The sequence below is a fragment of the Nycticebus coucang genome, chromosome 6, assembly GCF_027406575.1.
Source record: "Nycticebus coucang isolate mNycCou1 chromosome 6, mNycCou1.pri, whole genome shotgun sequence".
Taxonomy (NCBI): domain Eukaryota; kingdom Metazoa; phylum Chordata; class Mammalia; order Primates; family Lorisidae; genus Nycticebus; species Nycticebus coucang.
The window spans coordinates 36075440-36095446 of NC_069785.1; the positions used below are offsets into that span (position 1 = coordinate 36075440).

General features: G+C 38.8%; 1 protein-coding gene across 2 annotated transcripts in view; it reads left to right on the forward strand.

The window, feature by feature from the left end:
- Positions 1-20007, forward strand: part of FMN1 (formin 1) — a 417492-nt gene that overhangs the window by 165608 nt on the left and 231877 nt on the right. For both annotated transcript variants that reach the window (XM_053594041.1, XM_053594043.1), the window contains one exon: positions 11595-12352. In XM_053594041.1, the coding sequence (XP_053450016.1) occupies positions 11595-12352 (758 nt within the window). The remainder of the gene's footprint in view (positions 1-11594; positions 12353-20007) is intronic.

A 20007-nucleotide genomic window follows, 5' to 3' on the forward strand; every position in this document is an offset into this window, starting at 1 on the left:
TTAGTGTACTGAGGTTTCACAAAACTTTCAGTCACGTAACTATGCTACAATTAAGACACAGAACATTTCCATCTCTGTAAAATGTTTTCCCGTGTCCCTGTGAATACAACCCCCCTTCTGACCTCAGATTGCTGGGACTGTTGATGTGTTTTTCTCTCCCTGCAGTGTTGACCTTTACCAGAATGCCATATAAATAGAACCACATAGTCTGTAGCCTTTTAAGTCCAGCTCCCTTCACTTAACATAATGCATTTGAGACTCATCCATGTTGGTGCATCTACCAGCTGAGTCCCTTCCTTTTGACCTGAGTAGAATTCCACTTTGTGAATATACCACAGTTTGCTTGTCCTTTCATAAATTGATAAACACCTGGGTGACTTCTAATTTGGGGAATTGTATTAGTCAGGGCTTTCCAGAGAAACAGAACTGATAGGCTGCATATGAGTTTGTGTATATAAATATAAATATATATAAACATTAAAATATATGTATATAAAGATTTATAAAGGGTAGGAGGAAGGGCAAATTGCTTTATTCGGTCTGATGATTTGAGTGTTAATCTTATTTAAGAACATCTTCATAAACACATCTAGAATAATGTTTGACCAAATAACTGGGCACTCCAGGACCCAGTCAAGTTGACATGTATAATTAACCATCATAGGAGATTATTAATTAAGCTGTGGAAAATGTTGATGTATGGGTTGCCTCTTACCATAGTTCTTATTTTACAAAAGCAAATTCTTAGGAGTGGAATTGCCGAGTCATAGGGAGAGTATATATTTGTTAACTTTATAAGAAATGCCCAAACTACTTTCCACAGTAGCTGTACCAAATTTTGCCTAGATCAGCAATCTTTGAGAGTTCTAGTTGTTCCACCTTCTCACCAGCCATTGGTTTTACTGGATCAATCAGTCTCTCTCCCTTTCCATCCCTCTCATTCCCTCCCGTCCCTTCTCTCCCTTTCCCTCCCTTCCTCCTGACAGGTGATTGTGGCATCTTATTGAAGTTTTAATTTGCATTTTCTCAATGAGTACAAGTATTGCACATCTATTTATGTTATTTGCTGTCCATATACCTCTCTTGGTGAAATGTCTGTTGAAATCTCTTACCAATTGTGAGATGAAGTGGGGGGGAGATTGTTATTTTTGTTTTAACAGAATTAATTCTGTGTTCTAGATAAAAGTCCTTTGTCAGGGAATGTGTTTTTCAATATTTTTTTTAGTCTGTGACTTATCTTTTAATAGTTTTTTATAACTAGCAGGAGGTTTTAATTTTTAAAACATCCAATTTATCAGTTTTTAAGTGGATTGTACTTCTAAAAACTTATATACAATTTTCATTTGTCAATTAAAAAATATTTTTTGTATACAACATAGTGTTTTGATTTATGTGTACATTGTGAAATACCTAAGTCAAGCTCAAGTAGTCATGCTTTTAATGGTATATTTAAGAACTCTGCTTAATGCAAGGCCATAAATATATTCTTATATATTTTAGTTAAGATGCATTTTTTTTTTCTTGCAGTTTTTGGCAGGGGCTGGGTTTGAACCCGCCACCTCCGGCATGTGGGGCTGGTGCCTTACCCCTTTGAGCCACAGGTGCTGCCCTTAAGATGCATTTTTGATGTTCACAAAGTTGAATTTTGGGGTTTTAACTGTCAAGTCATTTCTTAGACATAACATCCAATACCATGCCTGGCTAGTTTTTCTATTTGTAGTAGAGATGGGGATGTCTCTCCCTTGCTCAGGTTGGTCTCAAACTCCTGAGCTCAAGGGATCTTCCTGCCTGGGCCTCCCTCCCAGAGTGCTAGGATGACAGGCATGAGCCACTGTGCCTGGCCAATGAAACCATTGTAAAGATATAGATCCAGAAAGTCAGGGAAAACTTGGTATTCCAAAGACTGTCAAAAAAAAAAAAAAAATATATATATATATATATATATATACACACACACACACACAAACAAAAAAACAACCAAAGGGTATTTGGTAGTAGTAGTTGTGCTGATGGTATTCGAATGTATAAAAGTTTTTGGTGTAACAATATGCAGTTTTTGAAATCATAGTCACTTTTAAAATTAAGTATTCTTTAAATATAATGTTAAAAGCGTTTGAAGAACTGCTGAAATACCTTCTTGGATCCTGAGAAACCCAGATTGTAAATCCCCCTAATCTTTTTCTGACTTGTTCGTTTTACAAACAAAGAAAATAAGAATCAGATCTATGAAACAAATGTAAGATCACACAGCAGCTGAAGTAAAGCCAGGTTCTCTGACCCTGTTTAGTGTTTTTCTGTTATCTGACCCAGACTCTCTAATTATGGCAGAAAATATTTCGCCTTGGCTCCATTACTTAAGGAATGAAGACAATATTCAACTTTGTGAGCCCTTTTTTGGCGTCTCAACTTATGTCTTGTATAACGAATGTGCATTTTGGCTGGCTTGAGCAATTTTTAGAAATTTAAGACATTTCTCTTCCTAACTTCCTTTAGAGGAGGTGTCCTAAGCCAGAACCCAAATCCTAATGAAAGACATATAAACCCTTTTGTTTGTTTTCCCTGTCAATTGACATAATTTAGAACCCATTTGATGGCACATTTATCAAGTGACTAATCCCTGAGAAGACTTAGAGTGGCAAGGAGAGGGTGACTGTGACCTAGGCACACATCATTGGTCATTTGTTCAAATAATGAAGGTAGGAAGCCAAATACCTCCTTATTTACTCATAAAAATAAGCTCAGGGAGATTGGTCATGAGTGTTTGGGCCTGGAGTGGCTGGCTGCTGGTATAATGAAATGAACACAGAAGACCTGGGATGCCTTTGCTGGACAAATAGACTTGTATGGTCCTTCATTTTCTTCAGTTGTCAATGAAACAGTTATGACTGAATAATAAGAGTAAGAGACTGTAAAACCCCCATCAGCTGAGCTGCCCTGAGAAGTAGACATGACTTATGAATACACGTATATTATTTTCAACTAGAATGTGAGCTTCTCAAAGTATGTGTGGTTTCTTATTTATTGTCACAAAATCTAGTACGTTGCCGATGATGGTTAAAGGTTGTTTGAATATTAGCTGGTATGGAGCCCATCTTGATATAAGGAAGACTTATGCACTGTCGACCTGGTTCATACAACATGGCTGTGAATAGCAAGCCCATAAATAGGTCTTTTACCACAACCATTCCCTCAAGCCTCTTCTCGCTACCAGGAAACTATTTTCTAGTCAATAATCCTAGAGTGTCATGCATAAGTTTTGTCTTTTTTTACCAGAAAGAATGCAGCAACTGGGCCTTTTTGACATCAGCTAAACCCCCACTTAATAATTCTGTGTATAACTGAGCTAATACCATGTTTTCATTTCCTGAGTCCAATAAAAAAGAAAAAGAAAATACAAAGAAAATGTAAGTATGTGAGGTAAACATAAGGATTACACATCACAATTTCCAAATGATACTCTTGGATAGATGGAACAGAACATTGGCCATGAGATCACACCCCTTGGTAGACAAGTGTGTGAGGCATCTAGAGGGAAATATTGAAGTGACTGGTGTCCTCCCCTGGAGAACCCCTATCGGTCACCGGTAGGAAGGAGCAGAGTTCACCATCTGTTGTTTCTAAGCTTACATGTGCTCTAAAACGTGGCTATAACTTCAGGAGTGACGATAATGCAATATAAAATTCCAAGTTCTCTCTCGTCATAGAGAAGGAATTAGTATGTTGGCTCTTTGCCTAAAAATGCAGTCTTGGGTTTACTCATTAGTTTTAGAATTACATTTTGGACGAATGAAGTCTGAAAATCATTCCTATGGACATCCCAGTGTATATCCATTCTGTGACTTATGTTATATTGGGTGGTGTTAATAGCTTAGAAATATGTTGTCAGAGTTCCCCATGAGTAATGATTTCTTTATTTTATTTTAGAATATGCACTCTGGCTACAATCTTGTTTTGTTATTTGTTCCCAAGTAGGAAACTAGGTGTAAATTTCAAACATTTTTCTGTTTTACTTCCCTATTATCTACTTGGATGATTATTTGCTTAGTTAAAAAAATATATTCCTGAATACCTGTAGTAACTATCACCTTTCAAAAATAATGTACAATTTTATCTGAATTTCATACTCAATTGCTAGTGTGTTTTTAGAGCATCTTTGACCTCACAGGAACATCTGCATTGATAGTGAGGGCTGGGAATCTTATATGTATGTTTTGCCCAGAAATTGGGGTGTCCAACATTTTTTCTTTTGTTCTGCACCTTGGAAGAAGATGAGTTGTCTTGGGCCACATGTTAAATACACAAAAACACTAGTGAAAGCTGGTGAGCAGAATAAAAGGTCTGCATATTTTTTGTAATAGTGAGTACCACAGATAAGCAAAACAGTCCTCACATAATCTGCATGTGGCTCATGGGCTGCAGGTTGGAAACCCTTGGATGCTTAAGCCTGTGTGAAACTTCCATGAATAATGCTGTATTCAAGGAAGTTTTGAAAGAAGGAGATATGGTAGTTTGGGTGTGGAAATTATTAGTGTTTTAAAACTGTAAGAAACCTTAATGATTACTTTAAACCTCTATCACACATTAATAAAATGAGGCTTAGGAGAAATAAAAAATTGGGTTAAGGGCAAAGTAGCTAATGACCAAGAAAACCAGTAGTAGAATCCAGGTCTTCCGATCTAATGCTTTTTCCATCGTTTACCTGGAAACAAAGAAACTTTAGATCTGTTATTAATGATGCCAGTTCTTTTTTAGCAGGGTCTCGGGGCCAAATACTTTAAAAACAGCATCTCTAACTAAAAAGCATCTCTATTTTTGTATTTGCATACTAACTTCCTAAAAAGCATTTGAATAGGAAGGATTATTAATCACTGAGGATCAACAATTACACGACCACTAGACTTACAGTCTATCTTTTGGAAATTTGCTTAATTTCTCTGAGCTTCTTTCTTTCATCTTGAATACCGTTATTCTCACACATCGTTGCCATAATTGTATGTGTTAACGTGATGAAGACGCATTGTAAGTAACAGTGATGTGAAGATACAAAGTGTTATTAGTCATTGATTATTATGAGTTACTGTCATTTACACACTTTCCATTTAGGGAGTCATTTGATTGTTTAAAATAGTAAAGAAGAAAGATCATGAATTTTAAAATCCTTTCTTACTGTTTTCAGCTTTATTATATGTAAGTTACACATTCCCCAGAATGTCTACCTTACAGAGGTCCAAAAGTTAAATGGAGGCACCTGGCACCTAGCACGGTGCCTGGTGTATTCACTCCGTGTTGGTTTCATTTCTCTCCTGTCTTTCCTGAGCATCGTCATGGCAGGTAATTACTGAAGATCAGTGGTCTTGGCTGGGCTCCATAGCTCAGTGGTTAGACCACTGGTCTTGTAAACCAGGGGTCATGAGTTTGATCCTTGCTGGGGCCTCCGGCTGATTTAAAAAAAAAAAAAAATCACCTCTCACATATGTGTAATATAACTTTGTGCTCGCTAGCATTGCATGCATTGGGTTTTACTCTCAAGTCAACTTCATATTCATTGCTTTTTACCCCTTCTTTTCCTGCCCTGTTGCCCTGTTCCTTTATCCCTCCCAGTAAGTTCGAATTACAGTGACGTGTCAAATGTGCCTTATGTTTCTGAGTGTCCCTGAGATGGCCTTTTGGTTGTAATTTGATGTGCTTTTATTTCTGATAAGAACGAAAACAATTATTGATAATAGGTAATTAAAACCAGCTATTGTTAATTTAAAGGGTTCTTCTCGAACCCAATGCCCTTCCCTGCGTTTGTAGAGACTTTTGTTTTTATAGTGGCAAGTATAAGTCAATTAAGTAGGGGGTTATTGAAGTCTTTTCACAGCCCCCAAATACAAAATAAAACCTGATGCACCCAGCCAAAGACCACGATCCTCATGCCTTACGTAAGCACTCTGTAAGAATTGAATGCCATTGCGTTGAGGTGTTCTGTGCTCACAAGCCACGTGTTCCTTTCCTTCCCTCTGCTCACACTGTGTTTTCTGATGTGGTGAAGCTGTATTGTGCCTCCATGCAGCCCCCAGGAATTGTGTAGCTTTCCACAACCTAGAGGTATAGAATTTAGAAAAGTCCATGGAAAAGACTGACTTACTCAAGTTGTACAGAAGATTACCTGATTTTTTTATTGGCCCTGGCAGCATCACTGGGAAAGAATATTCATTACAACAAAATACTAAGGGATGATTTTTCCACAGTGCTTGGCACCAACACGATGTCTTTCACCAGTAGGCACTTTTCCACCATCTTTTTGACAGACATGCTTGTGGGGACCAGACGAGCAAAGTCTCCCTCTGTTGCTTGGGTTTCAGTACACTGTGTTCCTTCGATGATATCTCTCAGCGGTGGTGATGTAGAGGATATTAAAAAATAATGAGGATTTGGTAGGGGAAGGGAGAACTAGCCCCAAAGGAGGCTGCAGGAGTTGCCTAGAGTCCAATTCCTAATCAGATTAGAATCACAAGTGCTGTTCATTTCTACAGGATGGTTTATTGTACGTGTGAGAATAGCCTTTCAGCTTACTGTGGAGAGAATTCTTGTCTACTTCAAGCTAAAACTAAACACAGCAACGTCAACTTTCAGAAAGATTGCACTTTAAAACAAAACTTAGATGTTTTGATTTTTTTCCAAGCCAAAAGTGAAAGTAGATCAAAAAGCAGATTCAAAGAGCTTTCAGTATATCTGCTCTAAATAGTTTCAGTGTTAGTCCATATGTAATGGCTAAAAATCGATAGCTATGAGGCCTTACAGTTTATGTTATATATGTGAATATCAGAGGCAGGGAACTTCATCTTACTTTAAATTTCTTTTTCATGAATAATTTAGTACATAATACAGAGGCAAGAAGAAGGTCCTTTTATGTTTTTTTTGTTTTTTTTTTTAGGGGGGAAGTCTTAATATTTAAAGCGAAAGAAATCCAAGCATTTGTGGATTACTAACTAGGCAAGTACTATGGAAGCTAAACGTTCTGGAAGTTCAAACATGAATAAGGCGTGGTCCCCAAATGCCTGGAGATGTTTGATTTGCAAAGAAGATAAATATAAATGACTATAATGCAACATGAACCTAAAAAATTCTTGAAAACAAAGAAAAACTTTTGCCAAAAAGAATCAAAAACAGTATAAGGTTCAATTGAGCTTGATTAAATATTTGGTGGCGGGGGGCAGGGCTTTCACAGGTACAATTAGAGAAGAAAGCTTTTTTTTTTTTTTTTTTGAGACAGAGTCTTACTGTGTTGCCCTGGGTAGAGTGCTGTGGTGTTACAGCTCATAGCAACCTCAAACTCTTGGGCTTAAGCCATTCTTTTGCCTCAGCTCCCAAGTAGCTAGGACTACAGGTGCCCACCACAACACCCAGCTGTTTTTGTTGTTGCAGTTGACATTGTTGTTTTAGCTGGCCCAGGCTGGATTCGAACCTGCCAGTCTCAGTGTATACGGCTGGTGACCTACTGAGCTACGGGTGCTGCCCAAAAGCTGCTTTAAGAAGAAATCATATGTGCAAAAGTATAAAGATATGGGAGTTGATCATATGTTTGAATCCACAGTGGTGCAACATAGGGAAAGTATAGGGAAATAAATGTTAGGCAGGTTTTGAAGAGCAATGAACATAATGGGAAAAAAATTAGGCTTATCTGCTATGTATGATAACTATTCTCAACAAGGGCAATGAAGGGACATTCCCTTTTGGGTACATAATGGATTAGGAAAGGGCTTTATTAAATAACATGTTTCCTTAAAGATTTCTGAAATGACTCAAGTGAAAATCATCATTGCCAAAAGAACCCACTGATGCTGTGATGTTGTCTCAGCTGTGGTAGAGCAGAATGAAGATTAAGCAGTTGCTGTTGATTTCACTTCGGGTACCCCACAGAATCCCCTGGAGAGCTTTAAGGATACCAGTGCCAGGGCACTATCTTGGACTAATTAAATGAGAATCTCTGGACATGGGCCTGAGCACCAGTTTTCATTTACAGAGAGCTCCTGGTGATTCTAATGGGAAAATGGCTTGAGGACCACTCCATTAGAAAGATAAAAATTGTGCCACTAAAAGAAAAAAGGTGATTAAAACAGGATGATTTAACAGGGATTGCCCTCTCAAAGACAGTGGGTTTGAATCTTGCTTAGAAGATGGGCATCAACTAACAGACTATTGAAGGTGGGAGGAGGACATTATTACAAATGAAAGAAAGCAATAGAAGCAAACAAGTTTTAAGTAAAGGAAGGTGGATGAAATTTAAAGGCTAAAAATGTGTCACACCTCAGCCCCCGTCTCCTTTCAGATGATGTGTTGGAATCATTGCAGAAAAGCCACAGTTTTTTTAGCTGGGAGAATGGGAGAGAGGGGAACACATGAGACTTTTTATATCCTAAAGAACACTAAAAATGAATGATTTGTAATTGTCTACCGCTTACAAGGTCATTTCCAATGCTTCGGTAAAAGAAAGTCAACAGGCTATAAAAGCATTATATGCCTTTGACCCAGTCTTATCTGTAGTTTTAGCTGGAGGGGCCTGGACTTGATGTTTCATAAGGAGGATCCTGGGCAAAGATTGTTCTAATTGTTCTGTTGATTATCAAGCAATGGAGATTGTCTTGTCCACATAGTTGAATGGAGCTTGGAATTACTTTTATTTACTTGGTAGTCGAACTCACAAAAAGCTAGATAAAACTTTTATATTTGTAGTACTTTGCTTACTCCAATGGCTTGAGCTTTTCCTAGTTTTATGCCTATCACTCAACAAAGGTGACGTCATTAAAAGTATGAGAATAATTAGGAAGGTACTAATATTAATATTATCATTGGTAACAGGAACTAACAGTAACATTTATCTAGAACTTACTGTGTTTCAGGCATAATGCCTAAGCCCCAGTGATAACTCGCTGTTATCCTTGCTTGGTAGTTGATGAAACAGATGGTATGAATCCAAGCTCAGGCACTTAACCGCTGTGTATACAAGAAATAGACAGTCCTCTGAACTTGCCCCTTCCTTCAGAGTTGGCTTGGGTGGCCATCTCCACATCTGAGAAGATGAGCCTTGGCAAAACTGCCTTTAAGTTCTACTGACCTTGGCTGTTTATTTAAAGGTTGGTTCATTACTGGAAAACTGTGTTCTTGCCCTCTTTTATGTTAGCCTCAAAAAAAAAAAGAACACCCAATTGGTAGGGCATTCAGGTATTAATTCAATGACCAAAGAATGGAAAAAGGGAGCTTAGGTTCAAAGGCACCTTTTCCCTGAGCAAAGGGAGGTGTGGGAGCTTTAAGGAGTCAGGTACCAAGTGGAGGAGCTGTGTGAGCTTGTAGAGGGTGGAGTTTCAGGCGCACAGATGCAGTTCACATACATGCTTTGTCATACATCTTGTGTACAGAAAATAGCAATTTATTTTCTTAGGGGAGGTTTTCCATGTTATAATGATACATTAATGAGCCGTAGTAACTGGAGGTGGTCTGTTCTGGTCTGCACCAGCTTTGCACAGGTCTAGTCTTCCCCTGGCATCTGGCAGGGGTTCATGTGGCTATTTAGCATTCAGGCCACCTACTGTCCTTGAGCAGTTGTGCTTATCGCTAACAAAATTAAAGAAAAACTGTTCAAGCGTTACAACTGTCCCATTGGGCTATCCCAGTAAGAGTTTTATTTTTCTTTTTTAATTTTGCTTTGTTTTGTTTTGAGAGACATTCTCACTCTGTTGCCAGGCTAGAGTGAGAATCACCCTAGCTCTTATAACCTCACGCTCCTGAGCTCAAGTGATTTTCCTGCCTCAGCCTCCCCCACAACTGGAATTACAAGTGCTGGTCAGGATGCCCAGCTATTTTTTTTTTTTTTTTAATTTTTCGTAGAGGTGGGGTCTAGCTTTCTCAGGCTATTCTCAAGTTCTTGAACTCTAGGGATGCTCCTGCCTGAACCTAAGTAGCTGGGACTGTAGGTGCTCACCACAATGATAGCTCATTTTTTTTTTTTTCTATTTTTAGTTAGAGACAGGTCTAGCTCTTGCTTAGGCTAGTCTCAAACTCCTGAGCTCAAACAATCCTCCTGCCTCAGCCTGCCAGAGAGGTACGGGCGTGAGCCACTACACCTGACTCCCATGAGAAGTTTTTAGGGAAAAGTTGAACCTTGTAAAAAGTAGTTAAAAGTTATCACAATGAAGGCAGAGAAGCTTTTTGTGTCTTTACCTTGCCTGACTAGGCCATTCAAAATATTTCTTTACATTTCTAGTGCAAAAGAGATCTGCCCTTGTATGTATTTAGGTGTTCCAGACATTTGTGGGCTGAAATTATAGTAAAAGAAATCTTGCTCGGCCATACTGAAGGCTCCTGGGATAATGTCAGTGAATATAAACACCATAGTGGTTTCTGTTCACGCGTCCCTTCAGTGCTGTGTATTAGTTGTGCTAGTTGCTGGGATATAGCAGTAGAGATAATCCTGTCACTGATTGATCCTGGGGAGTTTATAATCTGGTGAGGGAGGCAGAAATTAGTTCATCAAAAATATTAAATTACTATTACATTGGATTTTGGAAACTCAAATAAAATTCTAAATTTGATTGCTTTCCAATTAATTGTAACAGGCTAAATGGCTTTGAACACTGGGAATTGGGCTATGATTGAGAGTACATTAGCTCTGTGCTAATAAGTGCAAACCATGGACTCGAGGCATTAAAATAACTGAGGTGGCAAATACTTTAAAGGCTACTGTCTGGTAAATATATTAATAGTTTTAAAAACTGTGTATAGAAGAAAATATATTTTAATAACCTTATTATTTGTGCATTTGTATTGCTTCTTTATTACTTTGTTGTGGAACAGACACAAATATTGGTTTTGAGCAGCTTTGATATGGAAACTTTTTAAAAATGTTTATCATTGTTTCTCCTTGTGCCTGTTGTTTCCACTATATTGTCTTAGAAAACTGATGTGAAAATAGCAGCATCAAGCCAGAAGGATCTCCACATCTAATTTTTTTTTATGGTTTTCTTTTTCTAAGCCAAACCCAAAAGTTATAAAACATTTACAGAGGGTGCTAAAACATGTATCCACATTTTAAGAAAGGAGAAAAAAACTATCAAAATTGTAATATGCAGTATGTACCCATGACATTTGTTATCTTGTGTCTTGTATTTCTTGTCATTAGAGAAGTCAAACGTCATGTCACTTGAGTATTGCGATTCCAATATACTTTTTCCCCTTTCTTAAAATGTGTATATATTTCTTGACATCCTCTGTATTCAAGCGTGTCTGCAGCTTTATTAAAAGTTGTGGTTTGCATTTGGTACGAAAACCTGGTAAAAGTTCTTAGGTAATAGGTTTACATTAAGCCTTAATCCATGATAATTATCTCTTGTGAGCTCAGATTATATGAAATTAAACTTTGACTCCCAGCTGTGTAGGTCCTTGAAAAATTCATCAAATGAAATCTATACCCTTTTGGGTGTGAATTTCTCCACTTTTACGTGGGCAGTGCTGCGGTGACATGCTGGTGGTATTGAAATTTTTATTTTTTATTTTATTTTTTTTAATAAATTCATTACTTTCTTTCTCACTGATTTTTTTTTTTTTTTTAATAGGCCCAGTTTGAACTTCAGGCATTTCACCTCCGGGGAGAGCATGCAGTGGTAACAGCCAGACTAGAAGAAACCATTGAAAATCTCAAACGCGAGTTGGAAGACCGCTGGCGGGGTCGTGAGGAGCGGAGGGACGCGTGCATCTCCACCAGCGACGACTGTCCTCCGAAGACCTACAGAAATGTGTGCATCCAGACGGACAGAGAGACCTTCCTCAAGCCCTGTGAGGGCGAAAGCAAAACAACCCGAAGTAACCACACAGTACCCAAAAAGCTGAATATCACCTCATTAAGCCAACTTTCTCCTCCAAATGACAGCAAAGACATCCACGCATCGCTTCCGTCTGCGGAAGGCTTGTCCTCAAGTCCACAGAAGGCCTCACCTCCCCCTCCCGCGCCCCCTCTACCGGCAGCCATCCCTCCGCCGCCTCCTCTCCCGCCTGGACTTGGATCTTTGTCGCAGGCCCCTCCAGCTGCACCTGTGAGCGCTGGGCCTCCTCCTCCGCCGCCTCCTCCACCGCCACCACCTCCACCTCCAGGACCTCCGCCCCCGCCTCCACCCCTGCCTAACTCCCAGGCTCCGCCCCGCCCTGGGGGGCCGCCTCCTGCCCCAGCCCCCCCAGGACTGGCGCCCCCACCCCCTCCCGGACTCTACTTCGGCCTCAGCTCTTCTTCCAGCCAGGGTCCTCGGAAACCAGCCATCGAGCCCAGTTGTCCCATGAAGCCTTTATACTGGACTCGGATACAAATAAGTGACAGAAGGTAAGCGCCGCCCTAATCCATCCTCAGCTTGGGAATCCCCAGGACTTTTCTCAGGTGATGTTTGTCTTTACCAGTTCAACGTCTCCATAGTGGGGCTGGCCCCCATTATCCAACGTGATCCAGTGACTGCTTTGGATAAAGGAGGTTGGGATGTCTGGGAAGAATCGTGTTCCATTTTGTAGACTAGAGAAGAGTCCAAGCCTAAGCTAGGACCTTCTCCAGTGTCACTGTAATTAATGAGTAATCACAACGAAATTGAGCCTGATTTTATTGTACAGGTTCACTGAGGATTTCTAGAATATCATTTATCTGTTTATTTTGAGACATAGTCTCTCTCTGTCACTCTAATTAGAGTGCGGGAATATCACAGCTCACAGCAACTTCAAATTCTTGGGCTCAACCAATCCTCTTGCCTCAGCCTCCTAAGTGGCTGTAACTACAGCTGCCCACCACAATGCCCAGCTATTTTTAGAGTCAGGGTCCCATTCTTTCTTAGATAGGTCTCAAACTTCTGAGCTCAGGCAATCTACCTGCCTTGGCCTCCAAGAGTGCTAAGATTATAACTGTGAGCCACCATGCCCAGCCTAGAATTTCTTTTATGATTCACTATCTTGTTTTTAAATGGTTTCATCAATCCTGTGATCTGGATATTTAACATATATGTGTATTTTTTATTAAAAGGAATTTTAATATATTTTTATTATTTATTTTAATATTTATTATTATTTATTTTAATTATTTTTTATTATTTATTTTAATTATTTTTTATTATTGAATTCTTTGAATCAGAAGGGAGCCTTAAAATACCTCTGTCTGTTTGAACTGTGGTTCCTCCAACTACTAAATGCTCTCAAATCTTTCTTTGTATCTGTTGTCCTTCAGAGAAGCCCCAGTATGTGAATACTAAAAAGCATCTTCCACTTGTAAAGGTTGTTAAGCTGGGTTTGTAAGGCAGCTTGCTTATGGTCATTTAGACACTTCCATTCAAACAGATTTGAGTTTGATTTCTTCTGCCTCCTTTTTTGAGCCTGTCAGTAAGACAATGAAAGAAATGTTGTTTCCAGACCAGTTTCTAGTTTTGAAGTTGGTTTGCAAAAAGTAGTAAATATAAAACACATTTTTCATTATATCATCCAAGCTGGGCGCCGTGGCTCATGCCTATAATCATAGCACTCTGGGAGGCTGAGGCTGGTGAATTGCCTGAGCTCAGAAATAAGAGACCAGACTGAGCAAGAACAAGACCCATCTCTACTAAAAAAAGACAAAAAAGAAAAATTAGCCAGGCATGGTGGTGCATGCTTGTAGTCCCAGCTTCTTGGGAGACTGAGGCAACAGGATCGCTTGAGCCCAAGAGTTTGAGGTTGCTATAAGCTATGACACCACAGCACTCTACCCAGGGTGACAGTGTGAGACTCTGTATCAAAAAAAAAAAGTATCACCCAAATCATAATATGGTGATGAATTCTTCAATTTATATAACATTTTTTTTAGGGAAGGCAGGATACTAAAAATAATCATTTTACATTTATTAAACAGCTAAGCCAGACACTGTGGCTCACACCTATAATCCCAGCTCTTTGGGAGGGCAAGGCAGGAGGATTGCTTGAGCCTAGAAGTTAAAGACCAGCCTGAACGACTTAATGAGACTGTCTCTACAAAAAATTAAAAAATTAGCTTGGTGTGGTGGTGTATACCAGGAAAATGAGTAAGTGGGATCATTTGAGCCCAGGAGTTTGAGGTTGCAGTGAGCTGTGATGATGCCACTGCACTCTAGCTGGGGCTGCAGAGCAAAATCCTGTCTCTAAAACTAAATGAATGACTCAATCCATCAGTCAGTCCATCAATGGGAAATCACTATAGGAGGAGCAGGGAATACCTTAAAACTAACCATTTGGTGAACCAAGTTGACTATGTACTTCATATTGTAGTCTTTTTTTTTGCACCAGAAATTAAGGCCAAGAATTTATTTGTAGAATATCCTGATACTTTTCCAAAATTTAATTATGCTTTATAATTTCCCACATGAATAGTTAAAAAAATGAGATGATCATGTAATAGCTTCTGCTATTCCCCCTTTCCCAATCAAGACTCAGATATTTCCTAAGAAAGAATTTTCTAAGAAGTAATTTCCTGGAATATTTATTTTGAGTCATATCCCTTTATTAGTGTTCTCAAATTAGTTTGCAGTTATTCCAGGGTGATGAGTCCCACCTGCTGGCTCTGGAATAGCGTGTTCTGACAGTGCGGAGCTGTTCCACACCTGTTTCTTACTAGCTTTGCCGTCCCTTCCTTCCCTGAGAGACTTCATCAGCAATGGATCCTGTGCCAGAGCATGGGGGCCATAAAACAGTCCCACTGGGAGATATGCCCACTCTTCAAGGTGGGATAAAAAGGAAGCAGGGGATTAACATTGTCTGGATTTTTTTTTCTCCCTTTGAGAATGAAAACAATTGAATATTCAAGATCTCATTGGTTTCACCATGAATCTAGGGCTTCACTTTTGAGGAAAATGAAAAGTAGAATAATGGGACATTCCTAGAGCCCTGCTTGGTGAATGAGTGGACCTGGAGTTGAACCAGGAAACGGGGCTGCCTCTCTGATGTCTTAAGACCCCAGTGTGACCATGTCCTGTCAGCACCACACATTCCATCTCTTTTATTGTGGATCCCTCAAAATGTTTTACAGCTCTGAATGAGACAACTTCTTTTCAATGAAAACGGTCTACAGAGTTTATGTAGTATTCATGTTTGGGGGAAAAAAATGTAAAAATATTTGGAGTATGTCCTTTTAAAGGAGGTGACATGGTATTTTAATATTTTGTATAACCAGAGGGCTAGGCACTTTGTGTAATATGTACTTGATAAATTTTGGTTTTAGTCTTGGGGACAAGGAACAAAATGTGAATCTTCAACTTTTATATATACATGTTTCCCATCTACTTAGCTCACTTTTCTCCACTAGCAGGAACTGATTTTCTTTTTTCTTTTACCATTTGCCACCTTCCGTTCTGTTTTCTGATTTCCAGAATAGGAAAAAGACATTTAGTTAATGAAATTCTCTTCTAACTACTTTTTCAGCTTCCTAGTAAGTTTCACATTTTTTTTTTTTTAATTTTATTGTGGGGGGATTCATTGAGGGTACAATAAGCCAGGTTACTCTGATTGCAATTGTTAGGTAAAGTCCCTCTTGCAATCATGTCTTGCCCCCATAAAGTGTGACACACACCAAGGCCCCATCCCCCCTCCCTCCGTCCCTCTTTCTGCTCCCCCCCCCATAACCTTAATTGTCATTAATTGTCCTCATATCAAAATTGAGTACATAGGATTCATGCTTCTCCATTCTTGTGATGCTTTAATAAGAATAATGTCTTCCACTTCCATCCAGGTTAATACGAAGGATGTGAAGTCTCCATTTTTTTTAATGGCTGAATAGTATTCCATGGTATACATATACCACAGCTTGTTAATCCATTCCTGGGTTGGTGGGCATTTAGGCTGTTTCCACATTTTGGCGATTGTAAATTGAGCTGCAATAAACAGTCTAGTACAAGTGTCCATATGATAAAAGGATTTTTTTCCTTCTGGATAGATGCCCAGTAATGGGATTGCAGGATCAAATGGGAGGTCTACCTTGAGTGCTTTGAGGTTTCTCCAGACTTCCTTCCAAAAAGGTTGTAATAGTTTGCAGTCCCACCAGAAGTGTAAGTGTTCCCTTCTCTCCACATCCACGCCAGCATCTGCAGTTTTGAGATTTTGTGATGTGGGCCATTCTCACTGGGGTTAGATGATATCTCAGGGTTGTTTTGATTTGCATTTCTCTAATATATAGAGATGATGAACATTTTTTCATGTGTTTGTTAGCCATTCGTCTGTCATCTTTAGAGAAGGTTCTATTCATGTCTCTTGCCCATTGATATAAGGGATTGTTGGCTTTTTTCATGTGGATTAATTTGAGTTCTCTATAGATCCTAGTTATCAAGCTTTTGTCTGATTGAAAATATGCAAATATCCTTTCCCATTGTGTAGGTTGTCTCTTTGCTTTGGTTATTGTCTCCTTAGCTGTACAGAAGCTTTTCAGTTTAATGAAGTCCCATTTGTTTATTTTTGTTGTTGTTGCAATTGCCATGGCAGTCTTCTTCATGAAGTCTTTCCCCAGGCCAATATCTTCCAGTGTTTATCCTATGCTTTCTTGGAGGATTTTTATTGTTTCATGCCTTAAATTTAAGTCCTTTATCCATCTTGAATCAATTTTTGTGAGTGGGGAAAGGTGTGGGTCCAGTTTCAGTCTTTTACATGTAGACATCCAGTTCTCCCAACACCATTTATTGAATAGGGAGTCTTTCCCCCAAGGTATGTTCTTGTTTGGTTTATCGAAGATTAGGTGGTTGTAAGATGTTAGTTTCATTTCTTGGTTTTCAATTCGATTCCAAGTGTCTATGTCTCTGTTTTTGTGCCAGTACTATGCTGTCTTGAGCACTATGGCTTTGTAGTACAGACTAAAATCTGGTATGCTGATGCCCCCAGCTTTATTTTTGTTACAGAGAACTGCCTTAGCTATACGGGGTTTTTTCCGGTTCCATACAAAACGCAGAATCATTTTTTCCAAATCTTGAAAGTACGATGTTGGTATTTTGATAGGAATGGCATTGAATAGGTAGATTGCTTTGGGAAGTATAGACATTTTAACAATGTTGATTCTTCCCGTCCATGAGCATGGTATGTTCTTCCATTTGTTAATATCCTCTGCTATTTCCTTTCTGAGGATTTCATAGTTTTCTTTATAGAGGTCCTTCACCTCCTTCGTTAGGTATATTCCTAGGTATTTCATTTTCTTTGAAACTATGGTGAAGGGAGTTGTGTCCTTAATTAGCTTCTCATCTTGACTGCTATTGGTGTATACAAAGGCTACTGACTTGTGGACATTGATTTTATATCCTGAAACATTACTGTATTTTTTGATGACTTCTAGGAGTCTTGTGGTTGAGTATTTGGGGTTCTCTAAGTATAAGATCATGTCGTCAGCAAAGAGGGAGAGTTTGACCTCCTCTGCTCCCATTGGATTCCCTTTATTTCCTTGTCTTGCCTAATTGTATTGGCTAGAACTTCCAGCACTACGTTGAATAGTAAAAGTGACAGAGCACAACCTTGTCTGGTTCCAGTTCTAAGAGGAAAAGCTTTCAGTTTTACTCCATTCAGTAAAATATTGGCTGTGGGTTTGTCATAGATAGCTTCAATCAGTTTTAGAAATGTGCCACCTATGCCTATACTCTTCAGTGTTCTAATTAGAAAAGGATGCTGGATTTTATCAAATGCTTTTTCTGCATCTATTGAGAGGATCATGTGATCTTTATTTCTGCCTCTGTTAATATGGTGGATAACGTTTATGGACTTGCGTATGTTAAACCAGCCTTGCATCCCTGGGATGAAGCCTACTTGATCATGATGAATGACTTTTTTGATGATAAGCTGTAATCTATTGGCTAGGATTTTGTTGAGAATTTTTGCGTCTATGTTCATGAGTGAGATTGGTCTGAAATTCTCCTTTTTGTTTGGGTCTTTTCCTGGTTTTGGTATCAGGGTGATGTTTGCTTCATAGAATGTGTTGGGGAAGATTCCTTCTTCCTCAATTTTTTGGAATAATTTCTGCAGTACGGGAATAAGCTCTTCCTTGAAGGTTTGATAGAATTCTGGTGTGAAGCCATCTGGACCAGGGCATTTTTTGGTTGGAAGATTTTTTATTGTTTCTTTGATCCCGGTGCTTGAAATTGGTCTGTTCAGGAGCTCTATTTCTTCCTGGCTAAGTCTAGGGAGAGGGTGTGATTCCAAATATTTATCCATTTCCTTCACATTGTCAAATTTCTGGGCATAGAGTTTCTGGTAGTATTCAGAGATGATCTCTTGTATCTCTGTGGGATCAGTTGTTATTTCCCCTTTATCATTTCTGATTGAGGTTACTAGAGATTTCACTTTTCTATTCCTCGTTAGTCTGGCCAATGGTTTATCTATTTTATTTATTTTTTCAAAAAACCAACTTCTTGTTCATTAATTTTCTGAATGATTCTTTTGTTTTCAATTTCATTGATCTCTGATTTGATTTTGGATATTTCTTTTCTTCTACTGAGTTTAGGCTTAGATTGTTCTTCTTTTTCCAATTCCATAAGATCTCTTGTGAGATTGTTGATGTGCTCTCTTTCTGTTTTTCGAATGTAGGCATCTAAAGCGATGAATTTTCCTCTCAAAACTGCTTTTGCAGTATCCCACAGGTTTTGGTAGTTTGTGTCTTCATTTTTGTTATGCTCAAGGAAATTAATGATTTCCTGTTTTATTTCTTCCTGCACCCACCTGTTATTCAACAGAAGATTGTTTAATTTCCATGCCTTTGGGTGGGGTCGAGCATTTTTGTTAGAGTTGAGTTCCACCTTTAGTGCCTTATGGTCTGAGAAGATACAAGGTAAAATTTCAATTCTTTTGATTCTGTTGATATTTGTTTTGTGTCCCAGGATATGATCAATTTTGGAGAATGTTCCATGGGGTGATGAGAAGAATGTATATTCTTTATCTTTGGGGTGGAGTGTTCTCTATGCGTCTATCAAGCACAGTTGTTCTAGGATCTCATTTAAATCTCTTATATCTCTGTTTAATTTCTGTTTAGAGGATCTGTCCAGCTCTGTAAGAGGAGTGTTAAATTCCCCTGTTATTATGGTATTATCAGATATCATATTGCTCAGACTGAGTAAGGTCTGTTTCAAGAATCTGGGAGCATTTAAATTGGGTGCATAAATATTTAGAATTGAAATGTCTTCTTGTTGTATTTTTCCCTTGACCAATATAAAGTGACCATCTTTGTCTTTTTTGACTTTAGTCGCTTTAAATCCACATGTATCTGAAAATAAGATTGCAACTCCTCTTTTCTTGTGAATGCCATTTGCCTGAAAAATTGTCTTCCAACCCTTGACTCGGAGCTTTAATTTGTCTTTTGAAGCCAGGTGTGTTTCTTGCAGACAGCAAATGGATGGCTTGTGTTTTTTAATCCAGTCAACCAATCTATGTCTCTTCAGTGGGGAATTCAAGCCATTAACATGTATTGAGATAATTGATAAGTGTGGTGGTAGTCTATTCGTCTTATTTTGTGAGAGTCCATTGGTTAGTTTTATCTTTTGCATCAGTGTGGAGGTTAAGTTCTGTCGTTTAATTTCTGAGTTCTTACTTTGCTGCTGATCCATTGTGGTGGTCAGTGTGCAGAACAGGTTGAAGTATTTCCTGTAGAGCTGGTCTTGTTGTGGCGAATTTCCTCAATGTTTGTATATCCGTAAATGATTTGATTTCTCCGTCAATTTTTAAGCTTAGCTTAGCAGGGTACAGAATTCTGGGCTGGAAATTGTTCTGTTTAAGTAGATTAAAGGTAGATGACCCTTGTCTTCTTGCTTGGAAAGTTTCATTAGAGAAGTCTGCGGTCACTCTGATGGATTTGCCCCTGTAGGTCAACTGGCGCTTACTCCTGGCAGCTTGCAGAATCTTTTCTTTGGTCTTGACTTTGGACAGGTTCATCACAATGTGTCTTGGAGAAGCTCGGTTAGAGTTGAGGCGACCTGGGGTTCGATAGCCCTCTGAAAGCAGTGTGTCAGAATCTTTGGTGATATTTGGGAAATTTTCTTT